The sequence below is a fragment of the Cavia porcellus genome, unplaced genomic scaffold (assembly GCF_034190915.1).
Source record: "Cavia porcellus strain 051 isolate PalLab524CR breed Dunkin Hartley unplaced genomic scaffold, mCavPor4.1 scaffold_1, whole genome shotgun sequence".
In the NCBI taxonomy this organism is placed as follows: domain Eukaryota; kingdom Metazoa; phylum Chordata; class Mammalia; order Rodentia; family Caviidae; genus Cavia; species Cavia porcellus.
The window spans coordinates 137472836-137490235 of NW_026947484.1; the positions used below are offsets into that span (position 1 = coordinate 137472836).

Genomic DNA, 17400 nt, shown 5'->3' on the forward strand with positions numbered 1-17400 from the left:
ATGGTACGCACTCAAGAACAGAGTGCAGGTGCTTAGAGCAGTGAGGCACCTTAACTGAACCTTCTTCAAAGTCTCCTATAATTAGATATGAAGGCAAGAAAGGATGTTCTTCGAGTCCAAGAGGAGACAGGAGTAAACATAAACAAGTATGGGAAAGAGACCATGGAGAGAAAAGCAGAGAGAGGCCTCCATCCTGAGAGCTGTCTCGGATCCTGGCAGTGTTTAGGTCCAGCTTATGTTCCAGTCTCTGCCTATCCTTTAAGCAAACACTTCATTGCATGAAGAGTAGATGAGAGTAATAAACAAATAGAACTGGAGAATCTAAGATAGAGTTGCATAAGAAAGAACAAAGATTACTGATAGGGAAAAATTTTAACTAGAAAAACATGCCAGTAGAAACAAAAACTGGTACAGAGGCTTGGTTGTGAGGATATGCAGGTAGCTGGAGAGTGTGAGGGAAAAAAGACTTTGGAAGCAGCTGCTTGACCTTGAGCATTCATGTGGGAGATATGAGAGATAAATTATGAAAGAGGACAATATAACATTTTTGCTGTGTAATATGAATATTTTACACCCCATCTCCTGCCTTGACATTTCTTTAGCTACAACTATAATGATCAAGTTTGCTTTTCAATTATTTGTGCTTATCAGACTTGTATCCGAGGCACCCTAGACTTGCATGGGTTACCTGCTCACGCTATGTGCTTTCAAAGCCTTTCTCATCTTGCCACCTAAAGCCTAAGTCCTCTCTTTCCCTTTATAACCAGCCCTCACATTCTGCTTATACTGAAATCTGTTCAGAGGGCAGCCTTCTACCACACATTCATTCAGTCTGACAACACAAAATTCGTAGATATTCTTTGTACTCGCTTGTAACACTTTCTTTCGCCTTTATCTGCCTTGTTTCCAGTCTATCTCTTACACTGATTTGTGAGTTCTTTCAAGGGCATAAACTGTATCAATCATATCCATTGGCGCTAAAATGCCTCGTGCTATGTTTCTACAGAGAAAAGTAGTTGCTAAGAGCATGAATAAATGAATGAACAAATGGGAATATGTAAAAATCAAAGCACTGTTTGAAATAATCTATCTATTGCAAGAATAGGGAACGTTTGGCAGAATCACTACATTTAAATTTTTGGGAAATGTGAGCCACTGGGGAAAAAAGCAATAAAAATACACAATGATTCTTAAATTCATGCAGCAAATGTAACTACGTTAGAGCAAGGGTAAATTTGATTGCAGCTATAAAGTGCTATTGAAGTTGAATTGAAAAATTACCTTTCAAAAATACATGATCTTACAGTTTAGGGAGAAAGTTAAATGATAATGACATATCTTCATTTTGTAATTCTGCTACTGAATTAATTTTAATATGTTGGCCTTGAGCCCACTGGTAAGGAATCCACGGAAGAATCTCCTAGAGAACTTAATTGTTAAGAGTAGGCAGCTGTGATGTGCCCTTAGGGATCCTGGACGGTTTTAGTCATTTAAGGCTGCATTAATGATATGGCAGATGGAATGGGTACAATGTCGATTAAATCTCTATATCACGTGAAGAGGAGGCATAAAAGCCAGGGAAAACTTAAAAAAGTGATGAGGACCTAGCTGTTGCTTTGCACCTCAGAGTGAGTCAATAAATACTTGTTAAATGAATGACTATAAAAAGTGGTAGAATTATATTTCAAGTGCAGACAGCAGCATGCAAATATTCTCATGAAAAGGAATCTTACGTTAGATGTGGTGGTGCCCACCTGTAATCCCAACTATTCAAGAGACTGAGGAAGGAGGATCACAAGTTTGAGGCCAGACTGGGCTTCTTAGCAAGACTCTGTCTCAAAATAAAACATAAAAAAGGGCTTGAGTGTATCCCGGTTACCTACGTTCTGCTGTACCCTAGCAAAAAAAAAAAAAAAAAAAAAAAAAGAGCTTCGTTATGTTTGTATTATGCCAAAGTACCTGTAACGACGCCTGCTGTTCTGTATGTGTTTTTTTCTTCTGGGTGACCTAATTGATATGTTAATCAATGCTCCCCTCTATAAAGAATTCTAAATCCCTGAAAATCTTACCTAACTGATTTGTTAACCATTGTTGCCCTCTACAAATAACAGATGTGGTGCTAAAATAAGTTGACAAAGAATTGTTAATTCCTGCTAGACTACTGTATCCTCTGCTAAAGAAAACAAAGGTTTTCCTCATTTCCTTAGCAGATTTCCTGATCCATGCCCATAACCCCTTACTTTGTAAACTGTCATATGTACAAAAAGGCTGCAAGTCTGGAGGAGCGTCGCACAGCTTTTGCAAACTGCAACTGCACTGTGTCACTGGGCCCAGGATAAAATAAATCAGCATTGTTTTTTAAAATATGTTTTTGCCTCATTTTTTGAACTCGAGTTTGGGGGCTCATTTGTGGATTACAAGAGTTCAATACCTAGTATTAAAAGAAAGAAAAACCAAGCAAGTTTGTAGTTAAACTTGTAGGCAGTATAGTATTGGCATACGGAGTGCTACACAGACTGATCTGATGTGAATTTCCAGGCCTACTGACACCAGAGGCTCTTGTGTGACTTGCTGAACCAAAGGACAAAAAGGACTCTGTGGAATTGGCTTAGGGAATGCTACCTAATGATGTAAAACTCTGTGAAACTGGCACGAATTTAAAGTATTTCATTAACCCCTAAGATTGCATTAAGCCCCTTTAAGATTGGAAAACCCAGTTATTGAAATGAGTTATATCACATGTGAAAGGTAATTACTAACACAGTTCTGACCTGAGTGAAGAGAAAGGAGGGGCATCAAAGGGAGCAAGCTGAAATCTATTCATCTTGGTTTTTACAGGGGTGATTGCTGTTTAATTGGTCCCGCATTGTAGGAGCAGGGATATCTTGGAGAGTGGGAGCATTGGTAACACAAGGCAAGTATTTTTATAGCAGTTATGAGGCATCCTATAGCACTGGATAAAAACTGGGAAATGAACTGTCCTTTGACACAACTCAGAACGATAAATTCTGAACCTTCCAATAGCATAGAAAACATGCTAGAAGCTTTCAACAGACAAATGGTCACTCAGAATCTCCTGAAATTTGGCTGTCTGGACAGGCATGATAGAACACTGGTTAAAGGCAGAAACGTAAGGCTGGAAACTGAAATGGCACCTGTGAGGGTCACTTTTGCCAAAGAAGGTGGGGCTCCGGGCTATGGTTGCCTGTGTGAGAAGAATTAGGAAGGACACTGGGAAGAATTCAGGAAGCAGCAGTGTAGTGTTTGAGAACATGTCCTGGGTATCAGGCTGACTGGGTCGAAATCCTAGCTCTGTGACATATTGAACATTCAGAATTTATAAAGAGTAGAATGGCTATAAGAAGGAATCAATCGAATTGCAAAGATACAGATTTTTCCCCCTGTATTTGTGAATATCTTCAAGTCTTTAAAATCTGTGGTATCAGGAATTAATGCCTGCAAAGCAAACCAAGAATAATACCTGAAAGGCAAGCAGTTCCCTCATGACCTCTTCTCTGCCACACTCGGTGTGAATATTATCACTGAGATAGGGCGGGAGGTGGGGGTGTGCACTCTGGAAAAACATCACCAGCACTTGAAATGCAGTCGTGCTCACTCGCTAGCTGTATGTGTCTCTGCAGTTTATTGTTTGAACATAATGGAGGTACCTACCTATTTGTTGTGAATAGTAAATCGAATAATATATGCAATTACTTAAGAAGGTGAGATCCATGAAGAAAACGTTCAGTGATATCATCATCATCATCTACTTAATGCTATTTGCTTAATTTCAATGTGTTATATATTAAGCCAGCTAATACTTCAGTGGATGTTGGGAGCCGCAGCCCCGAGCCCGGTCGCCTTACTTGGCGGACGTGAGGCCTGTAGGAAAGAGCAAAGCCTGAGCTAGATTACCCCTCCCATCGAGTGTGCTAAGATGGCGCTTATCTCCTGCTTCCTGCTTGGTAAACAACCCGCCCTGTAAGATCTCCTGCTTCCTGCTTGGTAAACAACCCGCCCTGTAAGATCTCCTGCTTCACAACCCGCCCTGTAAGATAGTCTGCCTAGCAACAACTGAACCCTATAAAAGTGAGTGCCTCTCCCGCCAAGAAAAGAAGAAGAAGCAAAAGAAGAAACAGAAGAAGCACGCAAGGAGCCGCGGAGAGCGGACCGGTAGAGGCTTCGGGACAGACTGTAGGGAGAAGCACGCAAGGAGCCGCGGGGAGCGGACCAACAGAGGCTTCGGCCGGGAGGATTCCCGGGGCAGGCTGTACGGAGAAGGAAAATAAAAGAAAAGGTTGTCCACTGCCAGACTTTGTTGTGTGTCCTTCCTGCCGGCCGGGAGTGACACCGACAAGTGAATTCATTTAAAGTATGATAATATGATGCTAAGCAGTATTAAACTAATAAATAGCCCGTCTTATCCAAACTAACCAGCTTTAACTCTGTGAAATAAGGAGGAGGCAGAAAGCCTCTTCAGTGGCAATAATGGGATTTTCATATTATTGCTGTACTTAAGTAGGTTGAGTAGACTGTGATTTCTGTGTTTATTCATCTTGTATACAGTTATGCATTATTCAAATAATTAATTGAATTATTATTATTGAATTATTATTCAAATAATTAATGAGTAGGGATTTCTGCGTTGCAAAAATGGAGCTCAATGCTTGAGGTTTGTGTCTGTACTTGAGCATGATATAAGGGGTAGCTGTATTTGAGCACAATATAAATAGTACAACAGGAAGAGGTCTAAGTAGCAAAAGTGTTGACTGGATTAAGAAAGCAGTTACAATGTGAAATTCTTGGAGAATTCAGAGCCACTAGCAACCAGAAGATACAGGTAGCCAAGTAGGTTTAGTCACCAATATCAAAACTGAAGCACAAACTCTAAGGTTTTAATACAAGACGATGTGTGAGATCTGAAGCAGGGAAATGAGAACTGAGGAAGTTAAGTTTTAGGAAGTTATCAAATTGCACCTTAGCACTAATGCCTTTAAAAGTTACTCCAAAGTATTTGTATTGCAGTCAATACTTTATTTCCTTATAAAAAATTCATAAATGTTTATATATAATTCTGTACTTAGATTTAATGCACACATGTATAAAAGTCTACACAGCATAACTATGCAGCTTGAAGAACTGTAATAATTTTCTCTCACCACACCAACAAATAAAAACTTTACTATCCTCCTAGCACATCCTTTATGCTCCCTCCTCAGCACTGCCCCCTCACTTTTCTCTGAAAATGACAACCCTTATGCTGCTTTCTAATAGCAGAGGTTCGTTTTCCTGTTCCTCAACTTTGTATTCATGGAATCATACAGAAGATAATCGCTTGCACTGTCTGTCATGCAGCATTATGTTTCTTGTATGAAAATGTATTCAGTTTCCTCAGCCACAGAAATCAGAGAGTAAAGCCACAAGGTTCCTCAACATGCAGTATAGGTCAGGACGCAAGCGCTGGACCTCTTTTGGCTTCTGGTGAAGGATAAATTGGTAAGCGACTTTGGAAAATTGAATGGCAGCATTTACTAAAACCTGTCTACTGCTTTCTTTGGGACATGTTTTCCTATGCAGGGCTTATTTAAATATATTAGAAAAAGGTCAAAACAGCCAAATAAAGCAAGGAGAAAAACATTAACAAAGATAAAAAGTCAAAATCAGTAAAATAGTGAAGCAAATCAAAGAAAATAGAGCAAAAAGCTATTCTTTAAAAATTATAAAATTATAAAATACCTGGAATAAACCTGTTTTAAAGAGATGGAAGAGGTGCAGGGAGGGGAAGTGGAGGAGGAGAGAATTAGGAATAGCAAAACAGACACAATAACATAAATAAAAAGAAAATGAATTATAAAGGAATACAGACTCTCCCTGACCTATGGAAGTTCAGCTTGCAATCATAATTTCTGATAATGCAGAAGCAATACCAGATCCTGACTTTGGAATTTTTATCTTTTTTATGCATTAGTGATGTGTGTTTTGATGCTCTGCCATGATGCTGGGGTACCAGCAGTGAGCACACCTCCCAGTCAGCCAAAGGAATAGGAGGGCAAATGGCTGACACACTGCTAGCTATAGATGTTGTGTTGTTAATCTGTATTGCTTCACAGGTTAGGAGTAGTAAATACATGTTCAGTTTAAAATATTTTCAACATACAATGGGTTCATTGGGATATAGCTTCATTGTAAATGAAGGGGCATGCATGCTAGAATGAACCTGATTAGCAAGGTCAGAAATGGATCCACACATTGTGAGAATACTTGCAGTAGGGTAATGGCGGCACTGCTGAACCGTAGGGGAAGGACAGTATAATGGAGCTGAGTCTGCTGGTTAGCCTCATGGAAAAACAGAACCTGACTCCTATCTTACACCATACAATTAATTCTAGGTGGTCCATAGTACATATGTGAAAGGCAAACTACATACCTGCTGCAATATAACTGAGAAGAAATGCTCATGATTTTGAGGTAAACAATAACTTTAAATAGATTACAAATTTAAAATGCACTCTGCGTAAAAGAAGTCATTAGATTAAGTGAAAATTAACAACTTCTGTTAATCGAAAGATGCTAGAAGAGAGAAAATGCAAACTATAGAGAAGAGGCTTAGCAATGTGCAATGACTATTATAAAGAATTCCTATAAATCCAAAGGGAAAAGTGATATCTAGTGAAAGTGGACAAAAGGTATGTTTTTGATGGTAAAACAAGGGAAGGTGCTAATGTCTTTTCTTGGCAAGCAAAAGTAAATAGTTTTCTTAGTTTAGGTCTTGCGGTCACTATTGGCAGCACACTCAAGAGAGTGAGAGAAAAGGCAGCTGAAATTATAAAAATTAAAGGTACTTAGTGACATATTTTGTCCTGGCCTGTGGGTAAGTCCACGGAGACCATAGAGGGGGAGTGGGGATGAAAAGGAAAGAAGAGACACAAAGGACAGAGACAAGACGAAGAAGTCTGATCAAGTCTCGTTTATTCAAGGAAGGAGTAACAAATATATAGGGTATTGAGGAGGAGGGAGTTGGGTTCTGTGACGTCATCAGGTAACTTAGCAACAGTGGCAAGACCGAGGGTTATAGGTCAATTCAAATTTCTCACATGGGCTGATTAGCATAATCCCTTAATGAGCCAATCGAGCTAGGCAGGCAAGGAACTGCTTAACTACAAAACTTAACTCCTAGAGGGAGTTAAGGTGGTGCGGCCTGCAGATATAAGGTGGCAGTCAATTACAGGGCTTCCCACAATATTTAGTCACAGATTAAGTTAAAATAAATGTGTTGGTCTAAGTCAGGTGGTTTACAGGAAGTGGAGCAAATGTTCCGCCTCCGAGGAAACAGCTGCTGGCCTAACTCAGGAGAGATAGGTCAGAAAAATGTCTTGCGCAGAAGAGGAAAGAGAAGTCTCCCACGACTGACATCATAGTGGCATCTGATTCCTACATAGCGCGATGATCATGGCCAGTTTTCTCTTTATCTAAGATGCTTGTGTAAAAAAAATTGATATTCTTTAAAACTTTGGCTAAAAAGTCATAACCATCTGTCCAGGTCAACCTCTGATAGAATGGCTCACTATACTTTTCCAACGTTCCCAGAATAACATTTTCAGCACTGGCTGGTAAGTAGATCACTGGTAACTTTCTTACTTGATTCTCTCAACTGTTGAGTGGTCATTATTTTTCTAGTTTAAAAATGAGGAAACTGAGGTACAAGGAGTTAAGTGACTAAGGTGATGAGGACAGGTAATGCAGAAGAACCAGTGCTTTACTCTGAAGTCGAGTAGACTGGACCCAGAGAATTTCTGGGTCCAAATTCTCTGTTCTCCTAGGCTAACACTTGAATGATTTATTAGAGGTTTATGAGGGGTGAATGGATTGTGGCAAAGCAAGAAATCACATACCTGAAATACCAAAGCCAATGATGAGTGCAATTGCTCCAGCCAGAATAATGATGATGCTAATAATGCTGTGAAAAGAGAGACAGAGAAACAGAAAATTACTTCTTAATTCCATCTGACACGCTATTCTGTTACCTGGTACACACCTGTCATACATAATATGTGCTACACAAGGCCTCTCAACTTTTCTTCTACATAATCCTCTTCCTAGAAATATGAACCCAGGAAAGAATCTCAGTAATTCCATCCCTGCCCCTGAGACCTTGGGATAGATGAAGCGAGTGCCCCTTTTGTCTGTGTTTTGTTATTTGCCTTTTCCCAGGTCAGAGACCATGCAAAAAGACTGTGGGCTAATAAACCTGGAATAAACCTGTTTTAAAGAGATGATAATCTCTCTGTAGGACCAACCTCTTGAGGGGAACTGGTCTCTTGGAGTACCTTAGCATTCTGCTCACCCTTTTGTATTACCTGCCTATCTGGTTTGCTTCATTCTGTAGCCTTTAAATTCATTAAAGACAATGGTCATCCATGCTGTCACATGGTCATGTCCTCTCCACTTTGTACCTACTCACACCTAATGCTAATCTGCTATACCACATAGGTCTTCAGTGGGGGTTTGTACTCTTTTTAAAAAGTAATATATCTTTGCTACAATAAGTTTAGAAACTATCAATAATCAAAAATAAGACAATAAGACAACCAGTAACTCCATCATCCAGACACAGCCACTGTTAACGTTTTGATGGGTACAATGTTAAAGTACAATTTTAATTAATACATAGCAAAATGAGGACTGAGGATATAACTCAGTAGCACAAGCGCCTTCCTGGCAAGCATGAAGTCATGAGTTTGCTTCCTGGAACCAAAAAACAAAACAAAATAAAAAGAGACCCCCTCCAACCCCAAAATGACACTTGGAAAGTTATATAAATAAGCAAGTAAAAAAGTATTGCTAGAATCATGTGGTGAATATATTGCTCCAAGCACCATTGACAGCTTATATCATTTATCCATTCGTAACTTGATGAAGTAAACAAATTTATCACTTCTATTTTATAGATGAAGAAGTGACACAGGGAGATTAAGCGTCTTCCCTAAAGTCATGTAGTTTGCCAGTGACAGAGGCTAAGATTAAAATCGGTCTCCCAAATCTGCACTCAGCTACTTTCTGCACTGCTTGCTGAGGGAGGCATACGCAGATGGGGTGTGTCCCTCCTCTCTGCAGAGGGGAGCCAGGCCCCAGGGGGATTAGCTTTAGGTGTGCAGAGTGACTCCAGCAGAACAGCAGACACAGGTCAAAGAGGGTGTGCTGGCAAAGCCCCGCCTGGGAAACTGGTCTGCTTTTGCCTGCCCTGCTGTGTGCATCATCAGGCAGGTGTCCTCAGTCATCCTGTCACCCCACTGGCGATTCACACACTCCCCACACCCACTCCCAGGTTACTCAATAGGAAGGACAAAAGAAAGGCATAGAGAGGCAAAGAATGATGCTATAGAGAGAAAAAGAAAGCATGGAGTGTTTTCCTGTCTTCCCTGAAGAGTTTCATTGTACGACCTGACTCCCTTTGGCAAATGGGTGGGCACACCAGAGAGGAGTAACAGACTTATAAGAAACGACTTGCGTGAATAGTTCACTCAAGTGATGCGGGACAGCCACAGGGGCGGCCACACGTGGAGTTCTCAGGAACCGGGAATCTGCTGGCTTCTTCCAGACCACATTTGACTGCGTCTGCTCTTCACACCTCTGCAGCCCATTCTTACTCTCTAGGTGTGTGAGAGCACATAGACAAACTCATAGCAGGAGGCTTCATGTGACTGTCCTTGATTTCTAAGCTAGACAGCAGCTTTGTATTTGTGATACAGGTGTTTCACCTTATTTAGGTACATTATTTCATCTCTCTGAGACTCAGTTTCCTTATCTGTAAAATTCTTGTTTTTTCTACTATAGAACTGTTATAGCTGCATGCACTGCCCGCCTCATTCATCTGTTGAAATCCTAACCCCTAGTACGGCAGAATACAATGTTACCTGTACATAGGCTCATTGCCATTATAATTAGATAAGATGAAGCAGAACTTCAGTCAGGTAGTCCTGTAACCCAGGATGAATGGCATCCTTGTTAAGAGAGAAAATTTAGCTGAGCATGTGGCATGCAGCTGTAACCTAAGCTACTCATGAAGCTGAGGGTGAAGTATTCCTTTTGCTCAAAAGATTGATCCCAACCTGGGCAATAGCAAGATCTGATCTCAAAAAATCACTAATAAATGCAATTAAAATTAAAATTTAAAAGGGGAAATATGAACACAGACACAGGTGCACATACACACAGGGAGAACACTGTGTGAAGAGGAAAGCAGAGATCTGTTAGGCAAAGAATATCACAGATTTTCAGCAAAGGACCAGAGCTGGCTGAGAGAGATGGAACGACTCTGAGAAGGAACCAACTCAGCAGACAACGTGATCTCGGGCTTCCAGCCTCCAGCATGTGAGACAATGCGTTTCTGTTGCTTGACTGGCCCAGCCTGTGGTACTTTGTTACGACTTCCCTAGCAAACTAATACAAATGGCTTGTTTGGGGATTCAGTGAACCAGTGCGTGTTGTATATTTTATAAAGGGCTATGCAAGTGTTATTTTTGCTGTAAATAAGTTTACCGGTAGCTACTTACTGTGAGCTCACTATTAAAGTTTTATTATTAAAGTTTTGAGGGCGGGGCTGGACAGCAGACACTGAACAGATACCGAGGCAATCACCAAGAAGAGGGGAACAATGGAGCTTTCAGTCAAAGCGGTGAGCCCATCCCCTGACTCCAGGCCCTGACACAGGTTTTCCTGGTGTCAACCCAACCCTGCCATTGGTCAGTGAGTTTCTGTCTAAGCAGTAACCACCTTGAGATTTGTTCTGAACTTGTGTTCCCTTGGGAAACTGTTCAACCCCCAGAGCCTTGGAAAGAGACCCGGGAACTACCAGAGCAGTCAAATTAAATCATTCCTGTCTGGTGCTTATTAATTTTTCAAAACTATGAATAAAATATTCCACATAAAATGTTGCATGCTTTGTTGCTACTTTCCCAAAATAGTTTCCAATAACTACGCTGCAGGAAAATTTTAATGCAAAGCCATGTCTTCTAACCACTGTGTGGAATTTGTAGGACACTTTTGTCATATATTCTTCACAGAAAGGGCCAGAGTAAATCAGTGCTTTTGGAGGAACTTGCTCATTTTGTACACATTTATGAAGTCCTTGCTATGTGAAAGACATGTGCTGGGCAATAGAAGGAAATAAAGAGATGAATTAAAGTCCCCGCCTTCAAGGACTTTTGCTTAAACTAAGGTAAACAAACACACTTCTCAATAAGAGGAAAACTGTGCTCAGTGCTCCAGTAAAGAGAGGAACAAATTCTCATGGGAATGCTAGGAAAATAGGAATTCTACACCTGCAAAAAACAAGGAGAATCCAAGCACATTTCCATGAACAAATTTCAAAGAAAATGAAGAGATTTTATTGAGAAATATACTTAGCTAATCTATGGTGTTTTATATTGTCTGTGTGAAGCAGAAACCTAAAGAAACAATGTTTTTTCCACCTCATTGCAGGGTTAAGCATCATGATTTAGTGCCCTGGGTTAGGAAGTAGTTTCACAGCCCGCAGAACTCAGAGCCTGCTAGGCCAGCTTTGCAGCCTGGATTCTATGAGCACATCATGCTGCCTAAGGATGGCCTTGTTCAATTCCTTTACATGTCTTTGCTTCGGCTTTTGCTGCCTTCTGCAGCATTTGACAAGAAATAGGGCATCTGTTAGAACATTGTATTGCATTCCTGAAAAACCTCACACTCCACAAAATCACACAATAAAGTTAACCGAGCTTATGGGAAAAATAGAGTTAAAGGCCACAACTTTGTAATTGGCTGACCAATAGAAACAATCATTGGTACCTTAATAGACAACTTGTAAGCCAAGGCAAGCAGTTCAGCGAAGCCCAAATTTGTATAATATTAAATGGGAATATTAAAAATGCACAAAAATAATACAATAGACTCTCTGACTCTCAGTTCTGTGAGCCAGTGGCATTTCTCTGAAGGCAGGCACAGGAGAATTGCAGCTTGGAACTCATAAAGCCAGAATGTGCTGCTTTAAGGAGGAGACCCAAGTGTAGGTGTTCATTTGAAATTAAAGAGAAAAAAAGAACTTAAAGTCTTTTCTACTAAAGTTGCTGTACTTAGAGCTAAACTAATAGCCTAAAGGAGAGCTACCTTGGCTCTCCTTGCCTTGGAAAAAATACATTTGAAATGACACAACTTTCACGTCACACAGTGACCATTCCCCTATCTTCCTATTACAAGTGAGCTAACGTGTTATAGGCACACATATTACAGTGGACAGATGGCAATGCTGTATTATTCATCAAGGAAATAACTAAGTTAGAGATATCTATCCCTTAAGGGTAAACTTTCATTATCAGGGGTCCATGGGGCTTAAAAACAATAGCCAGCTCTTATTTGGTATGTTCTGTGTATCAGTGTTCTATGTACAGTGTCTTGTTCAATTCTTACAATAACCCTACTGTACTATATGAAGAAACTGAGGCTCAGTTTAAATAACAGACAAAGCTCTCACAGATAATTGAGAATTAGGTTTCAATCTTGGAGAGTCTGATTTACAGGTTTGCGTGCTTAGCTATGTGTCATAAGGCCAGAAAAAGTCCATTTGGCAAGCAGCCACGGGTGTGGAAGGTTCCTCTTATTTCTGCCTTTATATATCCTATACCACGTTTCCCTGAAAATAATACCCAGCCAGAAAATAATCAGCGTTGAAAACTAGAGATCACACACCCAGCCCCCAGCAGCCTGGCCATGCCTTTCCCTCTGCACAGAGCTGCCAGCAAGCAGGAGAATGGTGATGACAGAAGGCAAGGACAGGCTGATGGGGGCTGGCATTTTCGATTTCTAGTTCCCAAAGCTGGTTATTTTCCATTGAGGTCTTATTTTCAGGGAAAGAAAGTAAAGTATCTCCTCAAACTCCTTTTCTGAAAGCAAAGGCTTTTTGGATCTTCTACATCATGTATAGAACTCCAGTCTGCAAAGCATAAACTGTTCTTTATATTGTTCAAATATTAATGGTTTTTATGTTCCTTTCCAAATACTGACAGATACTATATTCCTTATAGGCTATTAGTTTAGCTCTACTTACATAATTGATAATTTTTAAAACTTTCAAATCTAGGTGAAGTTTGAAAGTGTGATTAATTTGAACAAATTCTACTTTTAAGTTAAATATACGAAGTAGAATATTTGAGTAAACCAAGTGATGACAAACATATTACTTTGTTCATAAAACTAACCGGCTTATAAAGCATGCTGAAACTGAAGACTTTTATTTCAGCCTATCCAAAAGCTTTCTTTTTTGCTCCACTAAAGTGAAAAAGGAATTATAGTGAGCCTTCCATTCTGTTGCCATTGTTGAATTCAACAAATTGTGGGTAGAAAATATCTAGAAAAATATTGCATCTATAATGAACATGTCATTATTTTCTAAGCAATACAACATAACATCTTTTTACGTAGCATTTACATGATATTAGATAATACAAGTAATCTGAGATGACTTAAGATTTACAGAAGGCTATGCATAGGTTATATGCAAACACTGTGACATTTTATATAAGGAAGTTTAGCATCTACAGATTATGGCATCTGTGGGATGGAAGGGTGTTTTGGAACCAGTTTTTCTTCGGTTGTGAGGGGCAATTTGGGTTAAAATATTGGAACTAAGAGGAACCAAACACTGGGCTTCAAGATAAAATGAACTGTTTTCTAGATATTGATTAGTTTGGATTTCAGGTTCTGGAAAAGGTTATATTATTAGCTAGTCAGGATTTCTATTTTCAAAAGAATTCAATGTGTAAAGTAATTTTCCTGGTCTACATCTACCCCTTCCTCTTGTATTTCTTTCCACTGGTAAAGCCAAGGACAGCTTCAATCCAGGGAATCAAGAACCGGAGCATCAAGAGTGGCAAATGGAGGATCAAGAATTTGGCAAAGAGGGGCTCAAAGAATATGCACAGAAATGAGAGAATATTCTGCTCTGTTCACATTGCTTTCATGGCCATGCATTATATTCAGGGAGAGGATTTTAGGGAATGGTACATAAACGATTTGGTTGCTGCTGAGCACCAGATTCTCCTTTCCAGCTGACCCAAGGAACCATGACACAATGCTGTGTAGTCCTCCAAAGAACCAGCCCTGGATCGTGTCATGACCAAGTTTCCAATCTCACAAATCCAGAGAGACATGGCCAGCAAATAGATTCATCTTGCATGCCAACAACCATTTGAATTATTAGCAGGGTGACCTATAACAGTGTTGGAAAAGTCTGCAAGGTACCTCAGGGCTCCTAGAAAAGAAGTCTAGCTCTGATTTCTGAGTGAGCATGAGAGGCCTCATGTGTATCATCCCTGAATCTGTAACAACACATGAAAGGGGGATTTATTAGGTAGCTAACTTAAAAACTAACGTATTTTTAAGATAATTTAACAGAAAAATAATGGTAGTTTAATGCTAGGACCTAACAGCTCTCTGGCCCACATTTTAATACCACCCCTACTGACAACTAAAATGTTTCCTGACACGTGGCCCTGATTGAAAACCACTGATCTGGGGGAAGTGAGCCCAGGGTGATGTGATTAGAAAACACATCTTGTGAAGAATGGTTGAAGAAACTAGATGGTTTAATTTAAAGGAAACTAAATATAGCAAGGAACATTTTGGTATTGGAAAGGTGCCATATGGGCCTGTTCTTTATCACCCATTACATGGGGGTAGGACTCTAGTGAAAGTTGTAGGAGGCTAGATTTATATTCAGTCTACAGAGACATTTTTCAACAGATCTCTGATAGTGCCCTGGTGTTGTGGCATCTCCTATCTCTGGGGCGAGATAAGCACTTAAAGAAAGTTGTGGGTAGCAAAAGATTTTAGCACCAGATAAAGATTGGGACAATTTTGAAAGTCTCTTTCAAAAAGTTGTGGGGTTCTGTAATTTGATCCTCCCTGGCATTTGCTCTGGCTTTACCTTTGCCAAAGTTGCATATTCTGTATTCTAAAACCTTTATTAATAACGAACAAATGCTATCTGATATTTACAAAGTCATTGCCTTCTTCATCTCATTGAATCTTCACATTGCCTTTGCTTATACTGATGAGGAAGCCGAGGCTTAGGGTCAAGTAATTCCCTGAGTATTTAGCCCTAGGAAATCAGAACAGGATGAGTCTAAATTCTGAGATGCCATTATCATTGGCCTTAATTATTTTGCTGTATTTTATATAAAACCAACTTGTTTTTTAACTTCAGGGCTCACATCAGTTACTAGGCTTGTATTTTGAATCCAATGGACAAATAGCACACAGTTTCGTAGATTAAAGAAATTCATCTCCCCAGGACGTATCTTTTGTCTGAGACTGTAGAAGTGAAACTGAAGAGAAACATCAGGTGGAAAATCCCAGACTATTAATAAACAGATACCTTTCTTTAAACAATGTTTGAGTTAGTGCAAAATCATTCTTTTTTTATTTGTAAGCCTGTTCTATTTATAACTGTCCCCCTGATTGCCATGAAGTACACATTAGCATTTCATCATCCTTGTATAAACCGTTTTCCGCCAGCCCAAGCAGAGCCAGACAAAAGTCAATACAAGGTTGATTACTACTCCTTTTCTTAATCAGACCTGTATGACCTGTTTCTCTTTGTTCTCACTGTAAACAAGAAACATTTCCAGAGGACTCCCTCGGCAATATAACTTATCCCGTTGTGTTTAATAACAAACATATTTCTAACCTTTATGATCCTCTCACGAACTTGAACTGTTAGAAAAGTCAGGTATCCTGTAAGAAATGTGCATGGTTTACACAGAAACAACCTTCTAATTGTGGGTTTTATAGCTGCACTTTCTCGGGTGGGTTTTGGCTGCTAATAAACGCTTCTCTTTTTGTGGGTGGCTGTTGTGGGTCGCTGTTCATTTCTTCATTCACACCTGCTTTCCCATCTTCCTCTCCTCACCTCTCTTTCCTCTGCCCACCTGTAGGGGAAGAGTAGGAGCCCTGTCCACTAATGCCAGCTCATTTCTGGAACGGATAAAACAGGAAGGCAGTGCCTTTCTTCTCCTCAGATCGGCTCCTTGGAGAAACTGGCATTCTTTTCCTAACGAAGGCTGCATGACAGTGGGCACTTGCAAAATCGAGCCCTGCTATGATTCATACTATTTTCTGCATCCACAATGAATACTGCATTTTCCCACAGGGCTATTGAGAAGGTCCTGAGACAGAAATAATGCTTTCTTATGTTCGCTGTTATTTTTAAACAGTTAATTCTCATGCTTATTCCTCCTCACTATCTCCAAATTTAAATGACTGACCCCTCATTGCTTATAACGTTTAAACTGAATCTAGAATTTAAGATTATCTTAAAATACCCCAAGCTATTTCTTAACCCTTTTCCTTTTTCCAGAAACCTATGTTCTCGACAAATTGTTTTTTCCAGTCTCTTGTTACTCTTAGAACACCCTTCAATCTCCCTGGATTTATCAAAAGTGAACCCGCTCAAAGCCTAGTTACAGCCACCTTACAAATCTTTCCTAAAGGCCAACCCAGAGACAAGTTCCTTCCCTTTCCTTCGCATAGTTAAAGAAGTAGGGTAGATTGTGGATCTCAGAAGACAGAGACTGTGAGAGAAGGGGAGACCAGGGCAAGCACTGGGTTGGGGCTGGAGATGGGCAGGAGGGGAAAGGCAGGGCAGGCTCCCTCCGGAGAGAACGTGTTTTCATTTAGCCTCTCTTCCCATTCCCACGGCTATGCATCCCTGTGATGTGGGTCTCAGGGAGGGGAATGGCCTGACAGAGCCAACGATCTATAATCTAGATAAGTTTTTAGGTTCCCCAAAGCCACAGTGATTCTTCTGACTTTTCTTTTTGTTGCGTTAGAAAACTTGTGCCTGTCGTCAAAGAGACTCAGAAGAATTTGGGCTGGTGACCTCTCAAAATCATAGCCTGGTACCAGTTCATTATTTATTCATTGATAGCACATCTGTAACCCTCAGAGCTTTTCTCTGCCAAAGCACTTGCCACCCGTATTAGGTGGTCTTATTCTCCATGTTTTGAAATGGGATTCTATTCTTCAAAGTTCCTATCAGCATTCTTTTATCTTTTTTAATTTCAGAAATACTGGAAAACCTCTGCAGTGAAACAGAAAACTGTATCCTAGAAATAAATAATCAACATGTTGTTCATTCTCCTAAAAGCCCTACTGGAATCTCATTGCATGTCTTCATTGGCTGGAACCCACATTCTCATGTTTCAGATTTGCACACAGTTCTGCAGGTGTGGCCCGTATAAGGTATGTGGGAGCTCAATGTGAAGTCAAAATTCCAATCATCCCTTGAAGGCCTGCCCACCTGGCCACAGTCAACCAGCAGCCGACCAGGCCTTTGGGTTTCCCTGTTCCTGTGATAACCTTTGCCTGCTTATA

General features: G+C 40.2%; 1 protein-coding gene across 1 annotated transcript in view; it reads right to left on the reverse strand.

Annotated features, from left to right (window-relative positions):
- Vtcn1 (V-set domain containing T cell activation inhibitor 1) overlaps window positions 1-17400 on the reverse strand; it is a 71111-nt gene that overhangs the window by 14328 nt on the left and 39383 nt on the right. Inside the window, exon 2 of the mRNA XM_013143193.3 lies at window positions 7893-7957. Within this exon, the coding sequence (XP_012998647.1) occupies window positions 7893-7957 (65 nt within the window). The remainder of the gene's footprint in view (window positions 1-7892; window positions 7958-17400) is intronic.